Below are 23865 nucleotides of genomic sequence, written 5' to 3' on the forward strand. Positions count from 1 at the left end.
ATGTGACGGTGATGCTCCAAGTTCCAGAAGCAGCAGGCAGAGAAAATCCTTCCTGGGGAGCAGAGGTGGTGATAAGGATAAAGCAGTCCCTGTTCTATGGGTGGCAGCCTCGGGTATTAACAGAATTATTTACAGCGCTGTGGCAGTGTGCAAGCCCTGTGTGTGAAAGAAAGAATGCAAGTGGAGGGTTCCTCATTAGCACCGGTGTCTCATGGAAATGAAGGGAGTTGCGGGGAGTGTCAGGGGAACACGGGAACCTTGGGGCGTCGCTGCCTGGGGCCCAGGGTTTCCTAGTGGCTGCAAGGTTTTCCATCTTTCCCCAGGACTGGCAGGTACAAAGGACCCAAGTGTGGGTTTGCTTTTCCTTTTTTTCTGCCAAGCACAACACTTTACAAAAAGAAAAACGCTTCAAAGGCACTGCTTTTCTCACATGCATTTCAGGGCTCCATTCAAGATCCACATTCATCTTCCTTATCCAATTACAGGATCAAAGCAGGAGCATTGGCCTACTTTGGGGGTTTAAAGACAGCAAGGGAAAAAACTAAGAACATTTAAAACTACTATCTTTATGCCACATATCTTCCTTCAGGAGAACTGGAATCTGCTTTCTCTGAACTAGCCTCTGGATTCAGAACGTCGGGTCAGAGAGTGCACACGCTCTGATTATCCAAGCCACGGAAGGGGCAGTTCCATCACTGTCGAATCCAATCTAATCTCAACCTGCGTGTCTTTTTTGCTCTCTATACAACTGAAAAGAACCTACTAGCCAAATCTTGTTTTTTTTTTTTTTTTTTTTTTTTTTTTTTCTGATTAGTTTTAAAGATCTCATGTTAAAATAAAAATGACAGAAAAATAAATTGTAATATTACTTCATTAATCTCCCTAAAGCTACTTGTTCTAGTACATCTGTTCATTTCAATACTACAGTGCAGAGTTTATATTTTCTAAAATAGGACATGTCTTTTCCTTCGTATTACTAGCCTGGGATTTGAGGCCCTTGTTACAAGAAAAAAAAATAGCAAATATGACATCCTCAGAAATATTTAAGCGAACAGACTGCTTATTGGTGGATTGATTTTTCTCTATGGAAATAAATCTTTGGCAGCCACCAGAATTGGGGTATAAAAAATGACCTTGGGCAGCTGCTGCCATTTGTTTCAGTGGGAAAATGAGGGTTTTGTCTCTCCCCAGGGGTTAATATTGCGATGCTCTGAACACCGTCAGGGCTCGGCTTCTGAAGGGTTCCAGCGAGGAGGAGGAATGCTTTGTGCTTTATGACAAGATCACGGCTTGTGCACGCTGTGATTTGCATCGCCCGTTTGTGCACAGGCCGTAAAAGTGCACTTTTTATCAGGGACATTTGTGAATATATAACAGCGCTGAAGACATATGGCCACTAAATAATTCACAGTTATCTATCTTCTCAGCAGATTCCTTATACACCTACCATGTTTTAATGCCTAGTTTGCTCAGAAACAATATTCTTTACGACCCTTCCAATATAAAAATGTTTACTGACTGGCAGCAGTATAGGGATACCATGGGATTGGGCTATAAGGAAGGAGAAACCTTTCCATTTTCTCTCCCTCTCCCTCTTTTCATCTGTTTTCCCTCAGTTCTTCCAGCCAGCACCCAACCTTACAGAAAAAGGTGCTTCTCCCAAAAGAAGGCACAGAATTCCTCCTGCTGGGGCTGTCGGGTGGGAGTCACTCACTAACCTGCACCCTCTTCTCGTTTCAGTTCCATATCCATTTACAGTCCCAAGGAGAATCCGAATACCTTTGATGCTGCGGCTTTCTTCCAGTCTGTGGGAAATTTCCTGGGGATCTTCGCCGGCTCATTTGCCATGGGGTCTGCATATGCTGTTGTCACAGCTCTGATATCCTTTGCCTGTGGGTGGAAAGATGGGGACTGTTCAGAGCAGTCAGTGGCCGTGGAAAGCCTTTGAGGCTGAGCAAACTCCAGGCCAGGAAATGGTTGGATAGTCTGGATCAAGTCTGATGTGGTGCCACTGAGGCCACTTGGGTTCTGAATTGACCCTGGAGGCATAGGTTGGTACTGTGTGGCAGAGGTGCCCAAGCTCTTTTCTTCTCCTAGGTCAGTTCCAGCACTGTTGATGCTGTCTGCTCCTAGACTATCAACAGTCTTTTTAAAAGGGCCACACGGGGAAAGGCAGGGGTCATTAGAGTTGGCCAAACTGGGGTCAAGTGGATGAAGATCCAAGGTCAAGAATAGGACAGGACTCAGTGGAGGAGTTAAAATGGGTATGCTCTGCTTCCTTGTTGAGCTTGTGTCAATTTCTAGCTCTCAGGGTTGGCCATGCCAGAGTTCAAATTCATTAAACTATGAATTTAAACAAAGATCTACAGGTAATTTGTAGAAGGTAGCCTTCAAGCAAGGAAGAAATGACATGTTTGTCAAGACCAGGCAATTGTATCATTTGATTCTCCCGTTTTTGCTAGGGATTTCCTAAAGTATCTATCTGAGCCAGGGAAAGAAAGAGGTCTCAAGAGCTGTTCACTTTGAACAGTGGGATGGGATGAAAATAAGTAGAGTTAAGGAGGGAGGCCAGAAAGCCAATATCCAGCATGAGAACTCAATGCAGACCACAGAGAAGGAAGAACAAGAGATCAATAGCCAGAGACCTCAGGGAAAAGAGAGGGAAACTATGCCGGAGGGGTCAGGACCCCAGAAAAAGCAGGAGCAAAATGTGGAGTCTTTTTCCCAGGGGAATGGATCCAGGGACTCTCTGAATAGCTGCTAAAAGGCTTGATTCTACACAGTATGTCTAAGGAGAATCAGAAGACGAGCAAACAGGATGCCTGCACTGATGAGTAACAAGCTTGGAAAGACAAGTTCCATATGAAAAGTTAGGTGCAAATTGAGTGCCACAGCCATATCCAAGTTATCAGGACTAAAAATTGCAGTGGACATGAGGCCATTGCATCCAATGGACTCTTGGCCAACTTTATGATTCTGGAAAATAATTTAACTATATATAAACACACACACGTATATATGAATACACACATATATATTTAGGGGGGGTGTCTATGCTTGTTCTGGAAGATAGGTATGAAGGGTACAGGAAAAAGCTATGTGGGGAGTGATTCAAGGGGGGAAGACCAGTACACTTGAAGGTGTGGGGCTGGCATTGACTGATACGGCACATGACGGACATGCCTAAGAGGAGCAGAAGTGTCTCCTGGTGAGAACTGGAAGACAAGAAGAAATATGTGGGATAGGGCCAGCTTTGGACTATCTTGCAGTGCTATTCAGAAGGGCCTAACCTGCCATCTGCCATCCACAATGGGGAGCTGAGGGTTTCAGGATAGTGACAGGCAAACAATCCTGTTTTTAAAACATGGATGAGGAACTGTTGTATAGGAGAGCTCAGAGAAAGAGAGTTGCGCGTTAGGGCCAAGGGAAACTGTGATGATGAACAAAGGAAGTACCAGGAAAGAGACTGGGGTTTAAAGGAAAAAAATCTCTAGGTCTTAATGATGAGTTGGTCCTAAGAGATCAAGAAGAGAACCAGGCCAAACACCACTCCCAAATTTTGTTCTGAAAACCTTAGAGAATGATGCCTCCATTGACAGAAATAAAATTAGAAAAGGTAGCAGTTGTTTCCAGCAACAAAATTAATGATCTACCCAGCACATGGGATATGTCAAGCCCTGGGTGCTTGTTTTTCAGGCAGTGTCTCACCTCACTGTCACAAGGACCCTAGCAACAGGTAATGTTTTTATCAGACACTGATGCTTAGAAAGGGTAAGCTGTTGCCTGAGGTCATGCAACCAGGACATGAACACAGAGAGTGAGAACCAAGAAGCAGACCATGCTCTTGATCCCTGCCCCCTGCTGCTTTTTAATGATGAAGTGGAATGGTGGTAGAATCACATGCTGGTTAGCATAGAGTGTTAGCAACAATGACACTGACATCTAGTGAATGCGTACCGTGTGCCAGGGCCTTTGTATGCATCTCCTCGTTTGAATCAACCCTGTAAGACAGGAGGAAACTGAGGCTTCAGCAGGTTAAGTAGCTCACTCTGGGTCATAAGTCAGTAATAATACATGCAATAATAATATCGTCTAACGTTTATTGAGAACTTGACTATGTGCCAGTCATTGCTGTAAGTATTTTACATGCATTATCTCAGATAGTTTTTATAAGAAGCCTGGAAGGTAGAGACTGTTATTATCCCAATTTTACAGCTGCAGAAGCTCAGACAATTAAGGTTAAACAACTTAACTAAGGTCAAACAAGCAGGACATTTCTGGGCCAGGATTCAATTGCAGGCTTCTTAGCTCCTGCACAAAGTGGAGAAGCTGAAGTGGGAACTCCTGGGTGCCTGGAGTGAGGGGAGGCATGGACAGAGCAGTAAACAGGTTGATGAGGGACGGGGGGAAAGTCCCTGGGGATTGGACAGCTACTGTGAGTTTGGAACAGATCTGGAAGAAGGGCTGTAGAGGCACAAGAGACAAGGGCTCGCTAACAGTGGCGCAACTGATCGCGTAGCACTTGCCGGCCTGTTAACAGGGCTACAAGCACAGGCTGTGAGGGGGGCAGGTGCACACCTCATCCACACTGAGCGCATCTCCCCAGGTTCCCGGGCTCTGGATTTGGAGTCCACCCAGAACTGAGCTACTTTCTGGAGGAGGCTGAAGGAAACGAATGCTGTGTAGATGGTTGATGCTCTGTTGCTCAGAGGGGCCTGAGCAGAATTCAGAGCAACAAACCCACTAGAAACAAAGTCTTCCCTCCAAGGAAGAAAACGGGAATATTGAAAATGGTTTCACTTTCTCATCCCAGGTAAATGATTCCTTCCAGATCTTAGAGATTCTATTTCCAAAAAAGATATATTACCCCAAAAATGTTCATTTAAGTCACAGTAACAGAGAAAACAGACATCGCTTGTTGCATGCCTGGCACTGCTCTGAGTACCTATTGCAGTACACATGAGACAGTGCGTATATTAGCTGGTTTGTATAGCTATGAGGTGGGTTGTGTCATTAGCCCCGTATTCAGACAGGTGTCTAAGCAGAGACTGTAGATTTGAACCTAGGTGGAGTTGCTGTCCAGAGGCCATGCTGCCTCATGGTACTTCGTGCTTTCGAAAACTTTCCAAAACATTGTAGCACACTACATCTCCTTTCACACTCCACATGCAGAAGCAAGTATTATTTTCATTGCCAAGTCCCATAAGAGAGGAATGAGGCTCAGAGAGGTCATCATACAGCTCAGAAGTCACACAGACACTGATGAGCAGAGCCAAGAAAGAGACCCAGATCCTCCCCAGAGGTCATGCTTTTGCTTCCCTGCCCCAGTGCTCAAGTGTCTTCACATGAAATCTTCTTTAGATTTTATTCTAAAAGCACAAAATGCAGTATGATTCCATCTCCTTATTTGTCAGGGCATTTTGTGCCTAATAGGGACGCAATTAAATGTAGCTTTTTCTGACTAGTCACATACCCCTTGTAATCATCCCAAATCCCTTTCTCTTCCCAGCCTGGATCATTACCCTTTCGTCCTATTTGCAATTTATAGACCATCGAGAAGTGTCATTCCTGCAGAAATGAACCATTGCCTAGCAAAGGGTATCTGGTCTTAGACATAGCATAGCATACCTTCTCTCCCACATGCTTACACCAAGAGGGCAGAGGCAGATTCCCTGTCTGTGAATCTCACTGCTCCTCCTAATCCTATTTCCATCCCCAGAGAGACTCTAAGCCGCGGACCCACAGTCTGCATTTCCCTGGGGAGCAGCGCCTCCTGGGTGCTGATGAGCTGCAGTGTCATATCCCAGCCCCACTGTCCTGGGCTTTGCGTTCCCTTGTCTGCTAGAGTTCTGTGGGCTGTATTCCAGAGGCTTTTTCTTTTTTCTTTTTGACAGGCAGAGTGGACAGAGAAAGAGAGAGAGACAGAGAGAAAGGTCTTCCTTTGCTGTTGGTTCACCCTCCAGTGGCCGCCGCGGCCGGTGGGCTGCGGCCTGGGCGCTGCAGCCGGCGCACCCCGCCTATCCGAAGGCAGGAGCCAGGTGCTTCTCCTGGTCTCCCATGGGGTGCAGGGCCCAAGCACCTGGGCCATCCTCCACTGCACTCCCTGGCCACAGCAGAGAGCTGGCCTGGAAGAGGGGCAACCGGGACAGAATCCAGCGCCCCGACCAGGACTAGAACCCAGTGTGCCGGCGCTGCAAGGTGGAGGATTAGCCTAGTGAGCCGCGGCGCCGGCCCCAGAGGCTTTCTATCCACAGCTAGCTGATCTTCTACAAGGAGTCTTCAAAAAGTTTGTGGAAAATGCATATCAAGGGAAAACTGTGTGGATTTCAAGTGTTTTGCAACAAAATACATTTCTTTTCATCCCATTTTCCACTGCCTTTTTGAAGTACCCTTGTATTGTTCATAAGACATCATTTTTACGTGAACACAGATTTGAATTTTTTTGCAGGCACTTTCAGTTCCCCATACAGCATGGATCGCATGCTGGCCTTCAGAGCGGGTCCCGGTGAGAGTTACAGCCTTCCAATCAGGTCTGAAAATCGGCCTTTTCCTCTGAAGCCATCAAATACGGATCATTTTCCCTCTGTCAGGAAGGAGACTTAGCTGTGAAAGCAGTTGTTGTTTCCCTTAACACAGCTTCATCACTTGACCAAATTTACCAAACTCTGTGAGTTCCCGATGCTGGAAACAGGCCTGTTTTTCCTCCTTTCTTGGAGCGCCTTCCTGTCTGCAGAGGCCGCCGGCCTAACAGGTGAGTGCTTCGTGCCGCACAGGGACTGGGATGTGTGAATGTGCGTGTGTCTAGCTATGTACCCCTGCCTGACCAAACAGGAGGTGAGAGGACATCTCCCTGAAACAGAGTGTGAATAGTTTGTATCAGAATCAGCCTCCCCTGGGTACCCTGGGAGGAAAAACAAATTATAACTCACCTGTTTTATATAAATAGCTTAACAAAGTCTCCAGGTGCTTCCATCTCCTCCCTTGCTGGATGGGAGGTGGTGGTGGGAATGTCGAGGTGACTGACCTTGAATGGTGATGGCTGACTTCACGGATGCATGTCTCTATTCAGAGTGGGCCGGGCCGCACACCCTGCCCTGAGACGGCGGCTGGTGGCCTTCCATGGCTCTCCACAGCAGGTTCCAAATGCAGGCAGCCTTTACGGGGCCACACATCCATGTTCGAAATCTCTGCAACTACATCATGGTGGCTCAGGAAACAAGGAGCAGACATGGGGGCTCTGCTGTCCATGGCTGTCACCGCAGGAGGGTACTTAGAAAAGTTCACGGAAAGACCAGGATAAGTACCTGGCTCCCGCCATCGGATCAGCGCGGTGCGCCAGCCGCAGCGCGCTGGCCGCGGCGGCCATTGGAGGGTGAACCAACGGCAAAAGGAAGACCTTTCTGTCTGTCTCTCACTGTCCACTCTGCCTGTAAAAAAAAAAAAAAAAAAAAAAAAAAAATTCACGGAAAACAGAATTAAAAGACATTCGTTTTGGTACAAATTGAGAAATCCATGCACAGCTTTTGTTTGTGTGTTTGTTTTGCCAGTACACATCTTTCATGAAGTTTCTGAAGACGCCTCTTAGAGAGTCCTCTGAGGTGACAGAGTTGACAGAGACAAGGGCAGTCCCTAAGGACTTGAGGGCTATGACTGGGTGATCTGAATTGAGTGACTAGATTGGCTTGCTTTCTACTACAGCAAGGGTTTCCACTTTGGGCAGCTGCAATGATGGGTTGCTTCTCCAACTAAAAGAATCACTGAGGCCCCGAGCAGAATGCCAAAGCTCTGTCTCTCCTTGGGTCTTAGTTTCCGGCTTCTCCCAGATTTCAATCCTGGGTCTCTCCTTGCCTCCTTGATCCTAACTGATTTTAAAGTAGTGAAATGCCAGGCCAGCTAAATGATGAACTGGTAACTAACATATGGCTCCGGGTATTTGCATTTCAATAGCTGATGTCTTAAGCCAACTAGTAAAATAGTAATAATAATTGGCACATAGTGAGAGGGTAGAGCTAGCTCCTCTTCACAGATGACCTCATTCATTGACAGAGAGACTCAAAGTATGAAAGTATTCGCAGTTTTCTCAGCCAGCAATGAATGGTGGAGCCGAGATTTAAAACCAAGAAATGTGACTCCAGATCCTGGGCTCTTGGGCACCATGCATTCTACCTTGAGTGGAACTCTCTGTCTGTGGAATGTTAAGCAGATTTTCAAAGAGTGCAAAGACAGTTGGAGCCTCATGGGCCTGCCTTGTTCATTTGCTTGTAGGCTGGTTTCTGGCTCTCTTGTAAATAACATTTCAAATCTTTTTAGTGATGTTACTTTATTGCTCTAATCAGCTGACCCAACTTACTACAGAGTTGCCCTGGCCGAGCTGTTGCCAGAGACATCAAGGGTGTATGTTGCTGGTATAGAAAGTCACCCTGCCAGTTGATATGACACAATAATCAAGACTACATTACCAGATTCTGCCCTGCTGGGTGCTCTTGTACCCAAATCATCTCAACACAGAGTTTGTGGTGTTGGTACCTTCACGTCATTTAGGAAGTTGCTAAGGAGATTGTACATTTTGGCCTACACATGTCCCGTGAAAAAAAGCAGCTAAACCATGCAATTGTAGTCATCCAAAAAATTTTTTTTCTTTCACATTCTATGCCTTATTCAGCACTTAATTTGTGAAATGATCTAAGAAATGTTAACAAGAATACATATTTGACCTTCCAGAAAAGTATGGAAATGTCCTCACTTAATATTTTTTGGTCTAATGTTGACCATTGCAACACACACACACACACACACACACACACACACACCATTGCCTAAGAATTGTTCTCTTCTCTGTGTGGAAGTTGTCTTTTACTTCCTGGTCCATTTCAGCAAGATCTTGTTCTGTGAACCATTTTAAAGGTCACAGTCTATGGAAACTGTATAAATTGCTAGTTTATCTGCACCTGGCTCTGTTACCACTCCTTTCAACCTGATACCCTTTTTGGAAATCATGTATGCTACCTCTAAGAAGCCTGCCTAATGGGATGTGCAAATGCAGATCCAGGCCTCAGTAGCAGGAAAACTTGTATGTCCAAGGCTGTGCTCAAGGGCTGATCCACACCCAGCAATACTCTAGATTTAGGCAAAATGCCTAACAGGCATTTGGAAAAAACAAATTCTAGATTTGAGCATTTTCTATTGCTGAAGAACAACCCTGCTTAGTCCAAATTACTTGTATATTTGTGTGTTTATTATTTAATCCTTGCCTGTTTCCAAATTGAATTTGAGACAACTCATAACATGAGCCATGCATATCATGGGACCGTTTAGTGGAGGGTAAACACTCAAGTGCTCTGGGATAGTTTTTCTGCAAAATTAGACAGCTGTTCATTGCTGTAGTTTGGCAATAAATATAGCTCTGAGCTTTCTGGCAGCCAAAGCTAAAAGGGAAACATGATGAGTTACATAGGAGTAGTATAGCATTATGAAGGGAAGTCTCATTTATACAACTGGGCAAACTCTGTATGACATTAAAATTTTAAGGGATTTATCACATGCATCCTTATATAACTGCGTTCGAACACCAGAATAGGCAATGTATTTCATAATAATGTGAAGGAAAAGGGAGATCCATTCATCATGTAGTCATTTCACATATCAACCTTTAATAACATTTGAGATCATTCATATGAGAGTCATTTCAATATAATGATAACATCTTTTTAGTTCTAGTCTACAGGTAGAGTAATATGGTACAATGCAAAAATTGATAAAGTTTTTAAAAAATGCTTGACAAATGAATGTACAACAATCAATATGATGAACTAAAATAAAACAAGCTATTAAATAGTCTGTGAGTAATATAGGGGTAACTAGCAACCATGGGGCCTGTGGGTTCACTTACAACACATCATGTGCGTCCTAGTGGTGGTGTTAACATGCAGTAGTTTCTCAGTAGACCCCCTGAATCCTGACCTTCACAGTGGACATTCAAGGACACCTACCACTGAGCAGGGCTCTAGGGCTGCCACTCTTGGGTCATCTTATTGTTTCTATGAATTGAGTCTTAACATAAAATTGCATTTGAAAAAAACGTTTTTGCTATTTTCAAAACAAAGGATACCTGTTTTCACGTAATTTTTTTCATTTTTTCTTATTCCCAACATAATGCATATTAATTGTAGAAAATTTTTAAAATGCAGATTCATAAAATAAAATTGCAATAACTGATATTCTTACCACCTATTGATAACTATTGTTAATATATAACTGTATCCCTATACACACATACACACAATTAAATATATACTCTTAAATATTTAGTCATGTATATATAGATCATTATACTTTTGATTTAATAAGTAGCTTGCATTTTTTATTCAGCAACTTAACAGTGAATGTATGAACTTGCCATATTTTATCCACCAACATCTTCATTGTTCATGGTTTTTAATATTATTGTAATGATAATCCTCATAGCAAGATATGTGGATTTTTATTTCTGTAACTGCCTAAAAATAAAATTTCTGTGCTAGTAAAACTAAAATTTTAATGTTTCCTCTAGAAGATGTGTATCCCTTTTATTTCCCCCAAAACAATATAAAAGAGCACTCACTAACTCACTCCCTCCATGCTAAATATTATTAATCATTTTAGTGTGCATGTGTACTTTCTTTTAATAGTTGTCTGGCATTAGTTTGCACTAGAATCCCATTAGGATTTGTTTTGATGTGAGTTATGGGGTAGAGATTTAATATTCTTTCCAGATGCTGAGTCGCTTGCTTTAATGCCTGCTAACCTTTTCCTATGAATTTAAATGTCTGTGTGTGCATGTACATATACTGTGTGTATATGTTGAGACTTCAGAAGGTTCCTGGGAAATGGAATTAAATCACATGTTTATTTGGGTGGGAAAAAATTGAAATCCATGCATAGTTTTTTCATACTGTACATTTTCTATGCACATTTTGTAGACCCTTTGCATTGTTCCACTGAGCTTTTGATTTTCACCATTTTAATTATTTCAGCTTCATGCTTCATTTTAATATCTAGTAGATCAATCTCTCACACCCCTTCCCCACTTTCAAAAGTCCTTATGCTATACTCACATATTTAGTACTCCAGATGGACTTGAAACTAAGTTGTCAGATTCCATACAGAAAATAACTTTGGTATTACAATTGTGGGTACATTAAATTTTTAGATTAATTTGAAGAGACGAGATCGTTTTATAATATTCAGTCTTCCCACCCAGGAATATATTATATGTCTCTATTTATTTGAGTCCCTCATTTTATGACCCTCAGTAAAATTTTTATAATTTTATAATTTCTTGTTAAATATCTTTTTAACTACTTTATATTTTAAGATGTTATAATGAATAGGAACTTCTGTGATTATAGCTTCTAATTCATTTTTGTATATATGCATGTAGGTTTCACTACTTTTTTATTTACTCTGTATTTCTGAGACATAGATCTAGAGCTGATGTGCAGCGTTAGGATTGATGAACAGAAGCTGTAAAAGACTAGCAGGTGCAGGAAGGCTTTCTCAGCATTCCCAGTGTGACCACAGCATCCTTAGCACTCAACAGATAACTTTTGAGTAATAGAATGCGTGAATTTTGCTCAACAAAAGCAAAAGTTCCCATCATCTGAATAACAGACCGCCTTATGGAGTAGTAATAATATTATTAAAGTAAAAATATTCCTACAATTTCTTTATGTTCACTGGTCAGAATTTCAGAGAGAGGATCCATACATCAGGGAAAGGATGCATCATCAGGCCGGCAACGTGGCGCACTAGGTTAATCCTCCGCCTGCGGCGCCAGCATCCCATATGGGCGCCAGGTTCTAGTCCAGCTCTCTGCTGTGGCCTGAGAAGGCAGTGGAGGATGGCCCAAGTGCTTGGGCACCTGCACCCACATGGGAGACCAGGAAGAAGCACCTGGCTCCTGGCTTAAGATCCCACAGCTCCGGCTGTTGCAGCCATCTGGGGAGTGAACCAGTGGATGGAAGCCCTTTCTCTCTGTGTCTCTCTCACTGTCTAACTCTATCTGTCAAATAAAATTTTTTTTTTGACAGGCAGAGTGGACAGTGAGAGAGAGAGACAGAGAGAAAGGTCTTCCTTTGCCGTTGGTTCACCCTCCAATGGCCGCCGCGGCTGGCACGCTGCGGCCAGCACACCGTGCTGATCCGATGACAGGAGCCAGGTACTTCTCCTGGTCTCCCATGGGGTGCAGGGCCCAAGCACTTGGGCCATCCTCCACTGCACTCCCTGGCCACAGCAGAGAGCTGGCCTGGAAGAGGGGCAACCGGGACAGAATCCGGCGCCCCGACCGGGACTAGAACCCGGTGTGCCGGCACTGCAATGCGGAGGATTAGCCTACTGAGCTGCGGCGCCGGCCCTCTGTCAAATAAATTAAAAAATTTAAAAAACTTCAATAATCTGTAATTTCTGCCAGCTCTCAAGTTAAAAATAGAGCCATGTGGGAAGGATGGGAAGAGTCCCGTCAGGAGGAATTTGGGGCACAAGTGTTGGTTTGGGCTCCCCAGCATCTGTTCACCTCCCTAGCAATCATAGCCTGATGTTTCTTAGGGAACCACCTTCCCGCTTCCACTAGATAACATTTTGTTATTCATGGTGTCCCACCCTCCCCTGCCAAAGGAAATGAGATTGTGTGAAGCCAGGTAAAGCAGACGCTCTCCCTGGGATGTGAGGATTTGGGAAGGAGAAGGGAGAATGTGTAACGGATGGCACCTGCTCTTTCCACGGGCAGAGCCCTATGGAGACCCTGTATTTATGGCTGCCACCAGATCCCTGGAGGCGCCTTGATGTCTCTATTCTGAGATCTATCACACTTCCTTCCAATAAATTCCTTGTTGATAATGGAAGCCAGAAGTCCATTTTTATTGCTTCCAAACATAAATGTTACAAGGAAAGAATAATCCACAAGATACTTCAACAAAGAAACTGTGGAAGTTGGAGACAGATGAGAAGGGAAGAGAGGCTTCAAGACAGCTCAGTCTCTGAGTGGGGGTACTTGGGACCATCTGAAGCCAGGTGCGTGATGATAGACAAACAAAAAGAATCCAGCTTTTAAGACAGTTTGCACAGCGTTCATTATGCTCGTCAATTCAGCTCCTTATCAGATTCATTATGAACACTTCAGGAAGGAGGGGGCTTGCGCATTAGCACATTGCCTGCTTTCACTTTCAGTTGTTACTAATTTGATGATGATTATTTGATTTATTTGGATCGTCTTTTACTTCAAGGGCCACATTTGCAGCCTTCTCAGTCTCTTGGAAATCGCACTTGCAGATGTTCAATAGTCACATAGAAGAACTCGGTCTTACAGAAACAAGTGGCTTTTAGACATGCAAATGAAGGTTGGCATTTCTAATATGCAGAAGTCTGATTCTATGCTATTGGAAAGAAGCAAGTGCAGTTGGAGAAAACTTGTATTTGGGAAGACTGGGCAGAGTATAAGATGCAGGTGAGATCCCTTTCTAGGGGATAAGGATATGTACACAGAACAGGACTTTGGGTGCTCCTCACAAGGCTTGGAAAGAAGGGAATATACCTGAGTGTGTCTGCCCTACTTACAAAATCGGCCCCTGAGGAATATGTCTCTGGTTCCTGGCTCCTCAGCTGACTTGCTGAGGGATTGGACTAAATCTCCCTGTTAATTGGCATCTCATTTTACTTCACTGCTAAAGTAGAAGGATTTTTGTTATTTTCTCACAGAAAGGAATTGACACAGAATGTGGCTCTGAGTAAATACATGACCCTGAGGTGTTCGCCGCATACAGTGCCTGGGACACGTGCCCCCCTGGCTTCTGATCAGGTAGAATCTTTCCTGTGCAGAGGCCTATTTTCTGAAAGTCATTAGGTTACTGAGCCATTATTTTAAATTGAATATTGAAAATAATTCAGCAGTATTATTTATAGCATAATCTCTAATGGAATTGAATCCTGTCATAGACGCTGCTTTTCAGTTTATAAAGACAACCAAAAAAGCACAGCTGGACAGGTTGTTTGAAAATTCATTTTTATGATCTGTTTCCCAGCTGAGACTTTGGGGGTCAGGGTTTTGCCAGCAGCAAACTTTCAGGGACCATCATTAAACACCCAACGAGTACCATTCCTAATGGGCAACACTGACACCACGTCTAATGATTTTCCCTGTATTCAGGCAGTGCCATAATGAAAGCAGCTCCTGCTTTTAGATTCCTGGGGCCTATTTTATATCCATCAGAGGCAAAGGCAGAGGAAGGAGGCCATGAGCATGCCTCATTTTCTCATACGCAAAGTTGGGCAGGATATCCCACTATTTTCTCAGCTTAGGATGATGTCCATCTAAGAAAATAAACATATAGACAGGCATTTGGCACAATGTTTCAGATGCCACTTGGGGTACATGCATCCCATATTGGAATGTCTGGGTTTGAGCCTCAGCCCCAATCCCAAGTTCAACTTCCTACTAATGCACACCTGGGAAAGCAGCAGTTGATGGCTCAAGTACTTGGGGTCTCTGCTAACCGAAAGGCCACCACAAAACACACCAAACACTGGAGTTGAAGGAAAGGTTTTATTGTCAGGTGGAAAACCTGACAGGCTGGAGGGAGAGGCAAGAGAGCAGAGCAAGAAAGGTCGAGAGAGAGAGCACGTGTGGGAAGCAGGTCCTGTTACACTCTTGTGGGGAGTAGGCAAGTGGGAGCAACGAATCCCATTAGGGTGGAAGTGGAGCTGATGCTTGTGGTTGAGCCATTTGGTCACCTGACATCTAGTGAGCCAGGCTGGGCTTGGGACTGAAGCTTACTGTGCAAGATGGCAATGGGGGCCAGAGCCAGCAATGGCACCACAAATAAGACAGCACTATTGTACTAACATCAACCATGTGGGAGACCTGGGTTGAGTTCTCCTTCTTCTTTCTCTCTCTCTGCCTTAAAAAAAAAAGGAAAATAAGAATATCAGCATGTAAAACTATGAAGGAAAAGACTATCCTGGTTGCTGAGTAATGCTTTTGAGCCTTCTGAGTCCAGAGAATAAAGGTCTCTAAAACTGTTTTTAATGTAGAAGGGTAAAAACGAGTAACCTTGGTCTCTTCACTAAGGAGTTGGCCAAGGGTCTGAAAGAAGGAAGCATCAGCACACAAGCATGAACACAACCATGCATTTAAACCTTTTTTTTTTTTTTTTTTTTTTGGCAGGCAGAGTGGACAGTGAGAGAGAGAGACAGAGAGAAAGGTCTTCCTTTGCCGTTGGTTCACCCTCCAATGGCCGCCGCGGCCGGCGCGCTGCAGCCGGCGCACCGCGCTGATCCGATGGCAGGAGCCAGGAGCCAGGTGCTTTTCCTGGTCTCCCATGGGGTGCAGGGCCCAAGCACCTGGGCCATCCTCCACTGCACTCCCTGGCCACAGCAGAGGGCTGGCCTGGAAGAGGGTCAACCGGGACAGAATCCGGCGCCCCGACCGGGACTAGAACCTGGTGTGCCGGCGCTGCAGGCGGAGGATTAGCTTAGTGAGCCACGGTGCCGGCCTGCATTTAAACCTTCTCAGTCCTATCATCCAGGGTGTTCTTCTATCGCTCTCAAGTCACAAGGGCCCAATGACCTTGTCATGCTGAGGAAGAGCTGACACCTGGAAGATCAGCCATTGCTTATCTGTCAGGTCTTTTTTTATAATTTGACAGGTAGAGTTATAGACAGTGAGAAAGTGAGATAGAGAGAAAGGTCTTCCTTCCGTTGGTTCACCCCCTAATTGGCCGCTACGGCTGGAGCTGCACCAATCTGAAGCCAGGAGCCAGGCGCCCCTTCCTGGTCTCCCATGCGGGTACAGGGACCCAAGCACTTGGGCCATCCTCCACTGCTATCCCAGGCCACAGCAGAGAGCTGGATCAGAAGAGGAGCAGCTGGGACTAGAATCCTGCTCCTATATGGGATGCCTGCGCCGCAGGTGGAGGGTTAACCAAGTGAGCCATGGTGCCGGCCCCTCAGGTCAGTTCTTAAAAGGCTTTTGTAGGCGAAGCAGTCAGGAGAAGGAGAATGTGAAGGAGTCCCTTTTTCACAGTAGACAAGGGGAAAGATTTCCAAGTGATGTGACTATGACTGGATGTATTGGGACTCCTTTGATCTGAAGGTAACTTGGTACATTCCTTCTCATTTCCATCATCTTTAGGTTCAGCAGAAAATGGTTTAAAACTCTTAGGAAAGTTTTTAGCTCAGAGGTGAATATGTTCCATTTGGCTTACCACTGAGGCATTGCCTGATTGGATGGAAAATAATATTTCTGGAGCTGTGTAAATAAATTGCCAAGAGGAGACTTAGCTCAAATTGTCTCTCAAAAGAAATCTGTCCAGTTCTAACTTCTAAGTGCACATCATTAGCCCATGCCTCATAGTTTATAATTGCTCCTGCTTGTGTATTGACAGGATCATGTGAATCCAAGTTGGGCAACAATTCACCAACAAATGAGGTACAGTGAGTGTTTGCCAAGCCAAAAATAAAGCTTGTAGGGTCAAAATATTAGGCATTCAATCTGCAGAAATAGGCATCCAAAATTCTCTTGGGGATTACTTAACGAGCTCACTGAACTAAGGGTAAATATGCAACCATGCCATCTCAACAAACACAGGTGTGGAGTATACCTCCTCGCATAATAACTCATTAACTCACACCTGCACTTTGATAGCACTGTTCAAAGAAGCTGCACATGTAACTCAAGTAGTGGACAAATTTGCTTCTGCTTCCTTCACTGTGAATGTTTTCCACCATTATTTAACATCTCCTCACGGTACCAGGAGATATAAGGAAAAAGAGAAAATTCTTTTTTTTTTAAGATTTATTTTATTTATTTGAGAGAGTTACAGAGAGAAGTAGAGACAGAGAGAGAGGTCTTCCATCCAATGGTTCACTCCCCAGATGGCCGCAATGGCTGAAGCTGCGCCGATCCGAAGCCAGGAGCCAGGAGCTTCTTCCAGGTCTCCCAAGCAGGTGCAGGGGCCCAAGGACTTGGGCTATCTTCCACTGCTATCCCAGGACATAGCAGAGAGCTGGATCAGAAGAGGAGCAGCTGGGAATAGAACTGGCGCCCATATGGGATGCTGGTGCTTCAGGCCATGGCGTTAACCCACTGTGCCACAGCACCAGCCCTGAGAAAATTCTATCCATGAGAGAACCCATGCAACTTACACAGGCATACAGAAAATTGTCAGAAGATGGCAAAAAGAACTAACACATAGGTGAAGGAGATAAGACTCCAGGATAGTTCCCAGCCCACATCAACTGGATCCATGGTTCACTTCACCAAAATGCAGGAGGAAGGGGAACATGGCAGTTAGTTCCTGCCTGGACATTTAGGACTCTACATAAGTGTGAAACATCCACATGGACAAGTGCAGTGGACATCTGGAGTGAGAATGCTGATTGGAGATTTAAGCAACATTGGTGTAGATGTGTCAGCCAACTCCAAAGTCAGGGGAATTGAAGAGCCAAGGGTGGCAGGAGAATAAATCTGATGAATGCCAAAACTTGAATCGAAATGCCAGGAATCTAAGTGAAAAAGGATTTTCTGATCCAGATCTCCAGCTGATTTTCATAAGTCCTCACTGCTGCATTATGAATTTACATAGGAGATTTTTGTTTTAAGTGGAAATTTATGAACCTTGAAACATAGTCATGAAATTCATGCCTAAATTCCTGTGTACCTTCTGCACTGGAGGAGCTAGAAATAGGAGCATAGATTCATGATGTTTCTACATTGGCGCTCTTACTTTCCACGGAGTCGTGATTAACCTGCCGACTATGGAATTGCCAAATGTGGTGAACACCACATAATCACACTTTTTGGAAACTTGGATTCTTTCATATTCCCTGAAGGAGTTTTCCATTTCATTAGAGCTTTGCCTTCTAAGTTCCAGGTTCACTTTCAGGGATGGTAGGAAACCTGTCAGAAATATCTCTTTTTACTAGATCAAAAATAAATAAAAGTGTGGCATGGAAAAATAACTCATCAACCTCCAAACCCCTCAGAGTACTGTCTGAGCGCAAGACACATTTTTTTCTTTTGTACTCTTTTTCTGTGTTCTGATGATATAATCAATATTTTCTGTCCAAAAATGCAATACTCTCCAGTCTTAGAAGCCCCTCAAGTCTGCATTTAGTGTCAAGGAAAATCATGCTGTGTGTGACAGACATTTATTTTTCTGCTTCTGTATCTGAAGGCTTCATCAACCTTTAATGAGACAAGAACTATGGAATAATATCCATAGCAGAGGTTGTAGGTGACAATAGCCTAGAATAAGAAGCTTTACATAAAAGAAGAAAATGGATCCTGCCAGTAATAAATCAACATAAGTACCTATTTGCATGTGAGCACCAAGAACTAATCTGTTCGTGTTCTCTTTTCAAAGCAGACAGACATTTCTTCAAAGCAGACAGATGTATTCCTTTGACAAACCTGCATTTGTGCACCAAGTGTCTGCTGAGCAGTGTTGTAGGTCAGAGGCTATACAAGAAGAGGGCCTTGGCCCCAGCCCTCCAGGAGGTCTGGGTTCAGAGGGAGATACTGCGTCATCCAGTTCACAAGAAGTCAGTGTGAAGCTGCGGGGCTCCATGCAACCCTTCTATTCTGTACACGCTGTCCTTGAAGTAGTATAAAAAAGGAACAAATCATGTCACAGGCATTTAAAATAGCAAGATACTTAATGGTTATTTACAGCAGAGTTTGCCAGAGTTGCTGGACTCTCACTGGCAAAAAACCACAGGTTTATCATGTACCACGTGCTTGTGTATTTATTTTTTCCCTTAAAAGCAACTATATTACTATTATTTTAATTTAAACTGTTTGAAAAACAGAGAAACCATGACAGACAGAGACAGAGAGAGATCTTAAATCCGGTGGCTAACTCCCCTGGCTGAAACCATGAGCTGGGAACTCAGTCCTGATCTCCCATGTGCGTGGCAGGGACCCAATAGCTTGAGTCATCACCCACTGCCTCCTAATCTGCGCTTTAGCTGGAATGTGGGATGCCAGCATCCGAAATGGCAACTTCACTGTTGTGCCAAGCATCCACCCTATATTACCTTAAATTTATTTTATTTATTTGAAAGGCAGAAAGTTACAGATTTTCCATCCATTGCTTCACTCCCCAAATCTCAGGGCTGGGCCAGATTAATGCCAGGATCTGGGACCCCAATCTGGGTCTCCTACATAAGTGGCAGGGACCCAACCTGCTACCTCCCAGGGTGCAGAAAAGCAGGAAACTAGATTTGAATGCAGAGGAGCTGGGATTTGAACCCAGTGACTCTGACATGGAATGTGGACACCCCAGAAGCAACTTAACCTCTGAGCCAGATGTGTCCCCCTCCCCATATTACTTTAGAATACACAAAAATGCTGATTAAAATGATGAAGTCGTTGTATTCTATCCTTCAGTAGATTGTCTTACACACCCCAATTTCAGACCTTCCTCAAGTTAATGAGGCAAAAACAATGGATCAAGCAATGAATTTAAATTACACCAGTCACCCAGGTAGTTAAGCATCTGAACTATGACCACATAGATCCTGGGTCTCGTGACTCCCAAGGTGGTAAATTTTTCTTACATAATTTACAAACACACATTGAACTTTGATCATGTATGCAATAGACACGCACAATATTTAGTAACGCTAATCCTCACGAGGGTCCAGAAGTGGGATCGTGGAGGAAAGTATAGATGCTGCTCTCTTAAACAAAAGACATCAGTTTTCCCCTGAAAACCGATCTCTCTGGAAATAACTTGCTTGCAAAGAGAATCATTATTTCTTCTGAAGAATGTGGAGCTCCTCACGCGGTTTCCTAAATTTCTTTACTTGCCAATTAACTTGAATTGAACTGTGGGCTTCTTTGTGGTTTCTCAAAACAGTTCTCTTAGCTAGTGTCAGAAAGTGCTGGTTCAAGTCCTTATTCAAAATTGCATAAATGAGTCCTGGCAGCCAACCGTTGGGGGATCTTGCCCACCACTGAAATCTCGCTGGGCAAACACTGAAAGGAAATCTTGTGCACAAACATGACTCAGACACTCTCATTATTTTCTCAAGGCCACTTCCTTATTTCTTTCAGTGCTGCTTATTTATTTTAGTTTCCAGAAATTTGGGGGCAGGCTCCACCCCATGCAGACCCACATGTGTGTCCCTGATTCCATTTGTCATTGCCATGGGACCCCATAAATACAGCTTGAACCCATGATCTTACACATGCAACATGGGCATTGCATTTAATGACTACTTGTTTTTCCAGCAAAGATGAAAAGAAAACGATCAGATTTTACCTTTGTTGGGAAAGAAAATGAACAAATGTCTTCCCAGCAGAGGTTACACATACTACATATTTCATGTTTCTAATTTTTTTGAATACTAGGACTAACAAAACATGTATGATAAATACTTTATACTTATAGTAATGAGTTTGCAACTGAACATATAGTTCATTTGTTCTATTAAATTTTGTATTCATAAAATTATAATAAATTAATATAGCATGCATTTATTTCCTATCTCTTATGGATTAATACTCAAGTTATGTTGGTAAAGTACATGTTGGTAAAGTCCAACAGCTTCCTACCTCTCAACTTGTGAATCATTTTTCCCCAATGCCTCATCTTTCAAGATCCAAATGACTCTACGCCTTCAAAAAAAAAAAAAAAAAAAAAAAAAAAACCACCTTTCCCCTCTGTCTCCTGCCTTTTCTAGCCAGACAGAAGTTCCTATTTCTGGTCACCTATCACATTATAACCAGTATTAGATGCCTTTATGTACATTTTTTCTCTGTGGGGAGACATGAAGCTAGCTGGGACCTGTGTCTGGGATTGTTCATTCTTGTGTTCCCCAAGTCGGTGACTGATGCTATGCTCATCCTAGGATCTCAGTGGATAAGTGGCAGTCATGTGAATGAATGGCCAATACCCAAGATAACTCATGAAATTCTGGTATCTTATGTTAGAATTGTCTATGTTTGAAGTACTATGAATCAGGAAGACATTTTTACCCACTTCCTTTGAGGCAGAAGTTAAAAGAGAAGTGAGAGCAACAAATAATGATTAAGGGCATAGAATGTGTGAAGCATATACTATTTTATTCTCCAGCAAGTTGTTAAACAAACACGTCACAATGTTTATTCCTGAAATGAGCTTCTCCAAGTTATTCCTTCTTTCATTCTTCTTCCTCTTATCTACTTCTAATAATTATAGCAAAATCTTGTATTCACTTCTTAGTGACATGTTTAGTTTATTACTTTTTTTAAAGATTTATTTATTTATTTGAAAATCAGAGTTACACAGAGAGAACAGAGGCAGAGAGAGAGAGAGAGAAAGAGAGAGAGAGAGAGAGAGAGAGAGAGAAGAGAGAAAGGTCTTCCATCCGATGATTCACCCCCCAATTGGCTGCCATGGCTAGAACTGTGCTGATCCCAAGCCAGGAGCCAGGAGCTTCTTCTGGTCTCCCACGTGGGTGCAGGGGCCCAAGGACTTGAACCATCTTCTACTGTTTTCCCAGGCCATAGCAGAGAGCTGGATGGGAAGAGGAGCAGCTAGGACTAAAACCGGCACCTGGGATGCTGGCGCTTCAGGCCAGGGTGTTAACCCGCTGAGCCACAGCGCCGGCCCCCTAGTTTATTACTTTATACTCAGAACACACCAGTCAGATAGGTGAGTGGCAGCCACATGAAGAAACTGAGCCTTGGAAGGGTGAGGCCATTGGCCATTGACCTCTTTTATACCTGCATCAAAGCCCAAGAACAGCAGCTGGGAAGGTCAGAGATAGGAGAGACCCCAGGGTCTAAAAGGCATAGAACACCATTATTTTACAACTGTTGACTTCACTGACCAACTCTACTTTTTTATATGTTCTCTCTGGCTGATTTCTCATTTTTACAAATTGTTTTATTCTAGTTACATCATGTTCACTTTTATGTCTCTTGTCTGTATTCTTGAGGCAAACAGCTCATTTATTTTCTATCTTTTGTTCCCCTGAAAAATGCATGTAAGGCTATAAATTTCCTCTAAGTAATCATATGGTTTTTATCCCATTGGCATTAACAGGGAATGTAGTATACACTTCTCATTTCTTTCTAAACAAGATAAAATTTCAAATCTTATTTCATCTTCAATCCCAATATTATTCAGAAGAATGCATAAAATCTCCAGTGGATACACTTATTTAACTATACCTTTGTATTAATTTCTAATCTTATAACACTGCAGTAAAATGTATCACTTTTTTCCTAACATGATCAAATAATTGTGATTTGTTTACTTTGGAGGGAATATTTATTGAACTGTGTAATGGTTAAATATGTCAAAACTTTTATTCCATGTAAGTATTTCTTTCACATTCTAGTATTGCTGGGATTAAAAGAAAATAAGTTTTAAGTGAAGAAAAAATCTATAATTTTAAAACCGTTCAGATGTTCTAGATAATAATTACTCCCTGAAACTAAAATTGCTTTATAGAACCAGGCCGATTCTGAGAAAGAAAAGCAGAACTATATACACACAGAAACTTAGACGATTCTAACGTGAAGTACCAGAATTTCAAGAGTTAGCTTGAGTATCGGACATTCATATATATATATATATATATATATATATATATGCATCGATATAGGAATAAAGATATAGATATGGTTTTAAAATACTTTTCGAAGTTAGCAAAAGACTTTTATAAGCTAAGAAAAAGGGGGACAAAAACTGTTGTTGTTATCCCAGGGCACTAAAGAGTTGAGAACACACCAAGTCTTCAGGACTTGAGAAGATCAAGGCCAAGTTTTAGCAAGCACGAGTTGATACTTAGTGTCAGCCTGTTGGTCAGAGACTCATTTTCTGAAAGTGTGGTCCAAAGGACCAGCAGCATAGACATCCCCTGATAGCATAAAAATGGGGAATTTGGGGCTCTACTCTAAATCTACAGAAACAAAATCTGCATTTTAACAAGTTCCCCAGGTGATCTGGCGAGTCAAATGTACATTATTAACATTTGAGGGGCACTGGGTAGAGACTGGTAATCTCTCTTCCTTTGTGCAGATTTCTTGGCCCAAAGTTGAGCTTCCAGATGGAGTCAAGGGCCTTCTGATGTATGGAGAAGCCCGTGATAAAACCTGTAAATTAAGTGCAGCCTGAAAGTGATGAAAACAGGCAAGACAGATGGGTGAGAAACAGCAGGAAGAGAAAAGATTAAAGGAAGTGGGCATCCCAGGGGTGAACAGCTTCTGCAGCTTAGGTGGAAACATCAGAATTTACCATTTCCCATGTCCCAAGACCTGGAAGTTTGTGGTCTAGAGATTGAGAAACATCCTTTCATACCCAGAGAAGACTTCCTGAATTTGTCCTGAAGCTTCAAAGCATAGTTTTTAAAAATGAGTTTTGATGAGTACAAGATATGATAATTATGCCTTCAAATTTTACTTTGGAAGAGTTGTCTAAAATAGAAAGAATATTAAATATCTATAAATTTCATCTTTGCTTATTGAGGAGATTGTACTGTCTAGATTCTAAAGATTTTGTGTGGACAAACTATGGCTTCTTTGTTCTGGACTTTAAAAAAAGATTAAATTGAAGTGTTAATCCTAGTGAATTAATGAAATAATTCATAGGAAAATGACAGTCGCACAGCATTTGAGGAATCCCGATTTCCACTCTAAGAAGAATCCTTTCTACAAGAGTCCTGGCTGATGATGAATCAGCACAAACATTTCAGATGGTGGGGAGATTTTTCACAGCATAAGGGAGCCACTCCATTGTAGGCTTGCCCACCATAGAAGACAAATGTCTGAGTCTGTGCTATGCCTCCTTTATAGTTCTAGGCCTAACCTGTAACTGTCCCCAACTAATCTAAAGGCTCAAA

General features: G+C 43.0%; 1 protein-coding gene across 1 annotated transcript in view; it reads left to right on the forward strand.

The window, feature by feature from the left end:
* The window catches only part of SLC9A9 (solute carrier family 9 member A9), a 626265-nt gene that overhangs the window by 289253 nt on the left and 313147 nt on the right, over window positions 1-23865 (forward strand). Inside the window, exons 7-8 of the mRNA XM_002716580.6 lie at window positions 1741-1879; window positions 6646-6751. Coding sequence (XP_002716626.3) covers window positions 1741-1879; window positions 6646-6751 — 245 coding nt within the window. The remainder of the gene's footprint in view (window positions 1-1740; window positions 1880-6645; window positions 6752-23865) is intronic.

Source organism: Oryctolagus cuniculus, chromosome 4 (genome assembly GCF_051225735.1).
Source record: "Oryctolagus cuniculus isolate XC-2025 breed Fujian yellow rabbit chromosome 4, ASM5122573v1, whole genome shotgun sequence".
Classification (NCBI taxonomy): Eukaryota; Metazoa; Chordata; class Mammalia; order Lagomorpha; family Leporidae; genus Oryctolagus; species Oryctolagus cuniculus.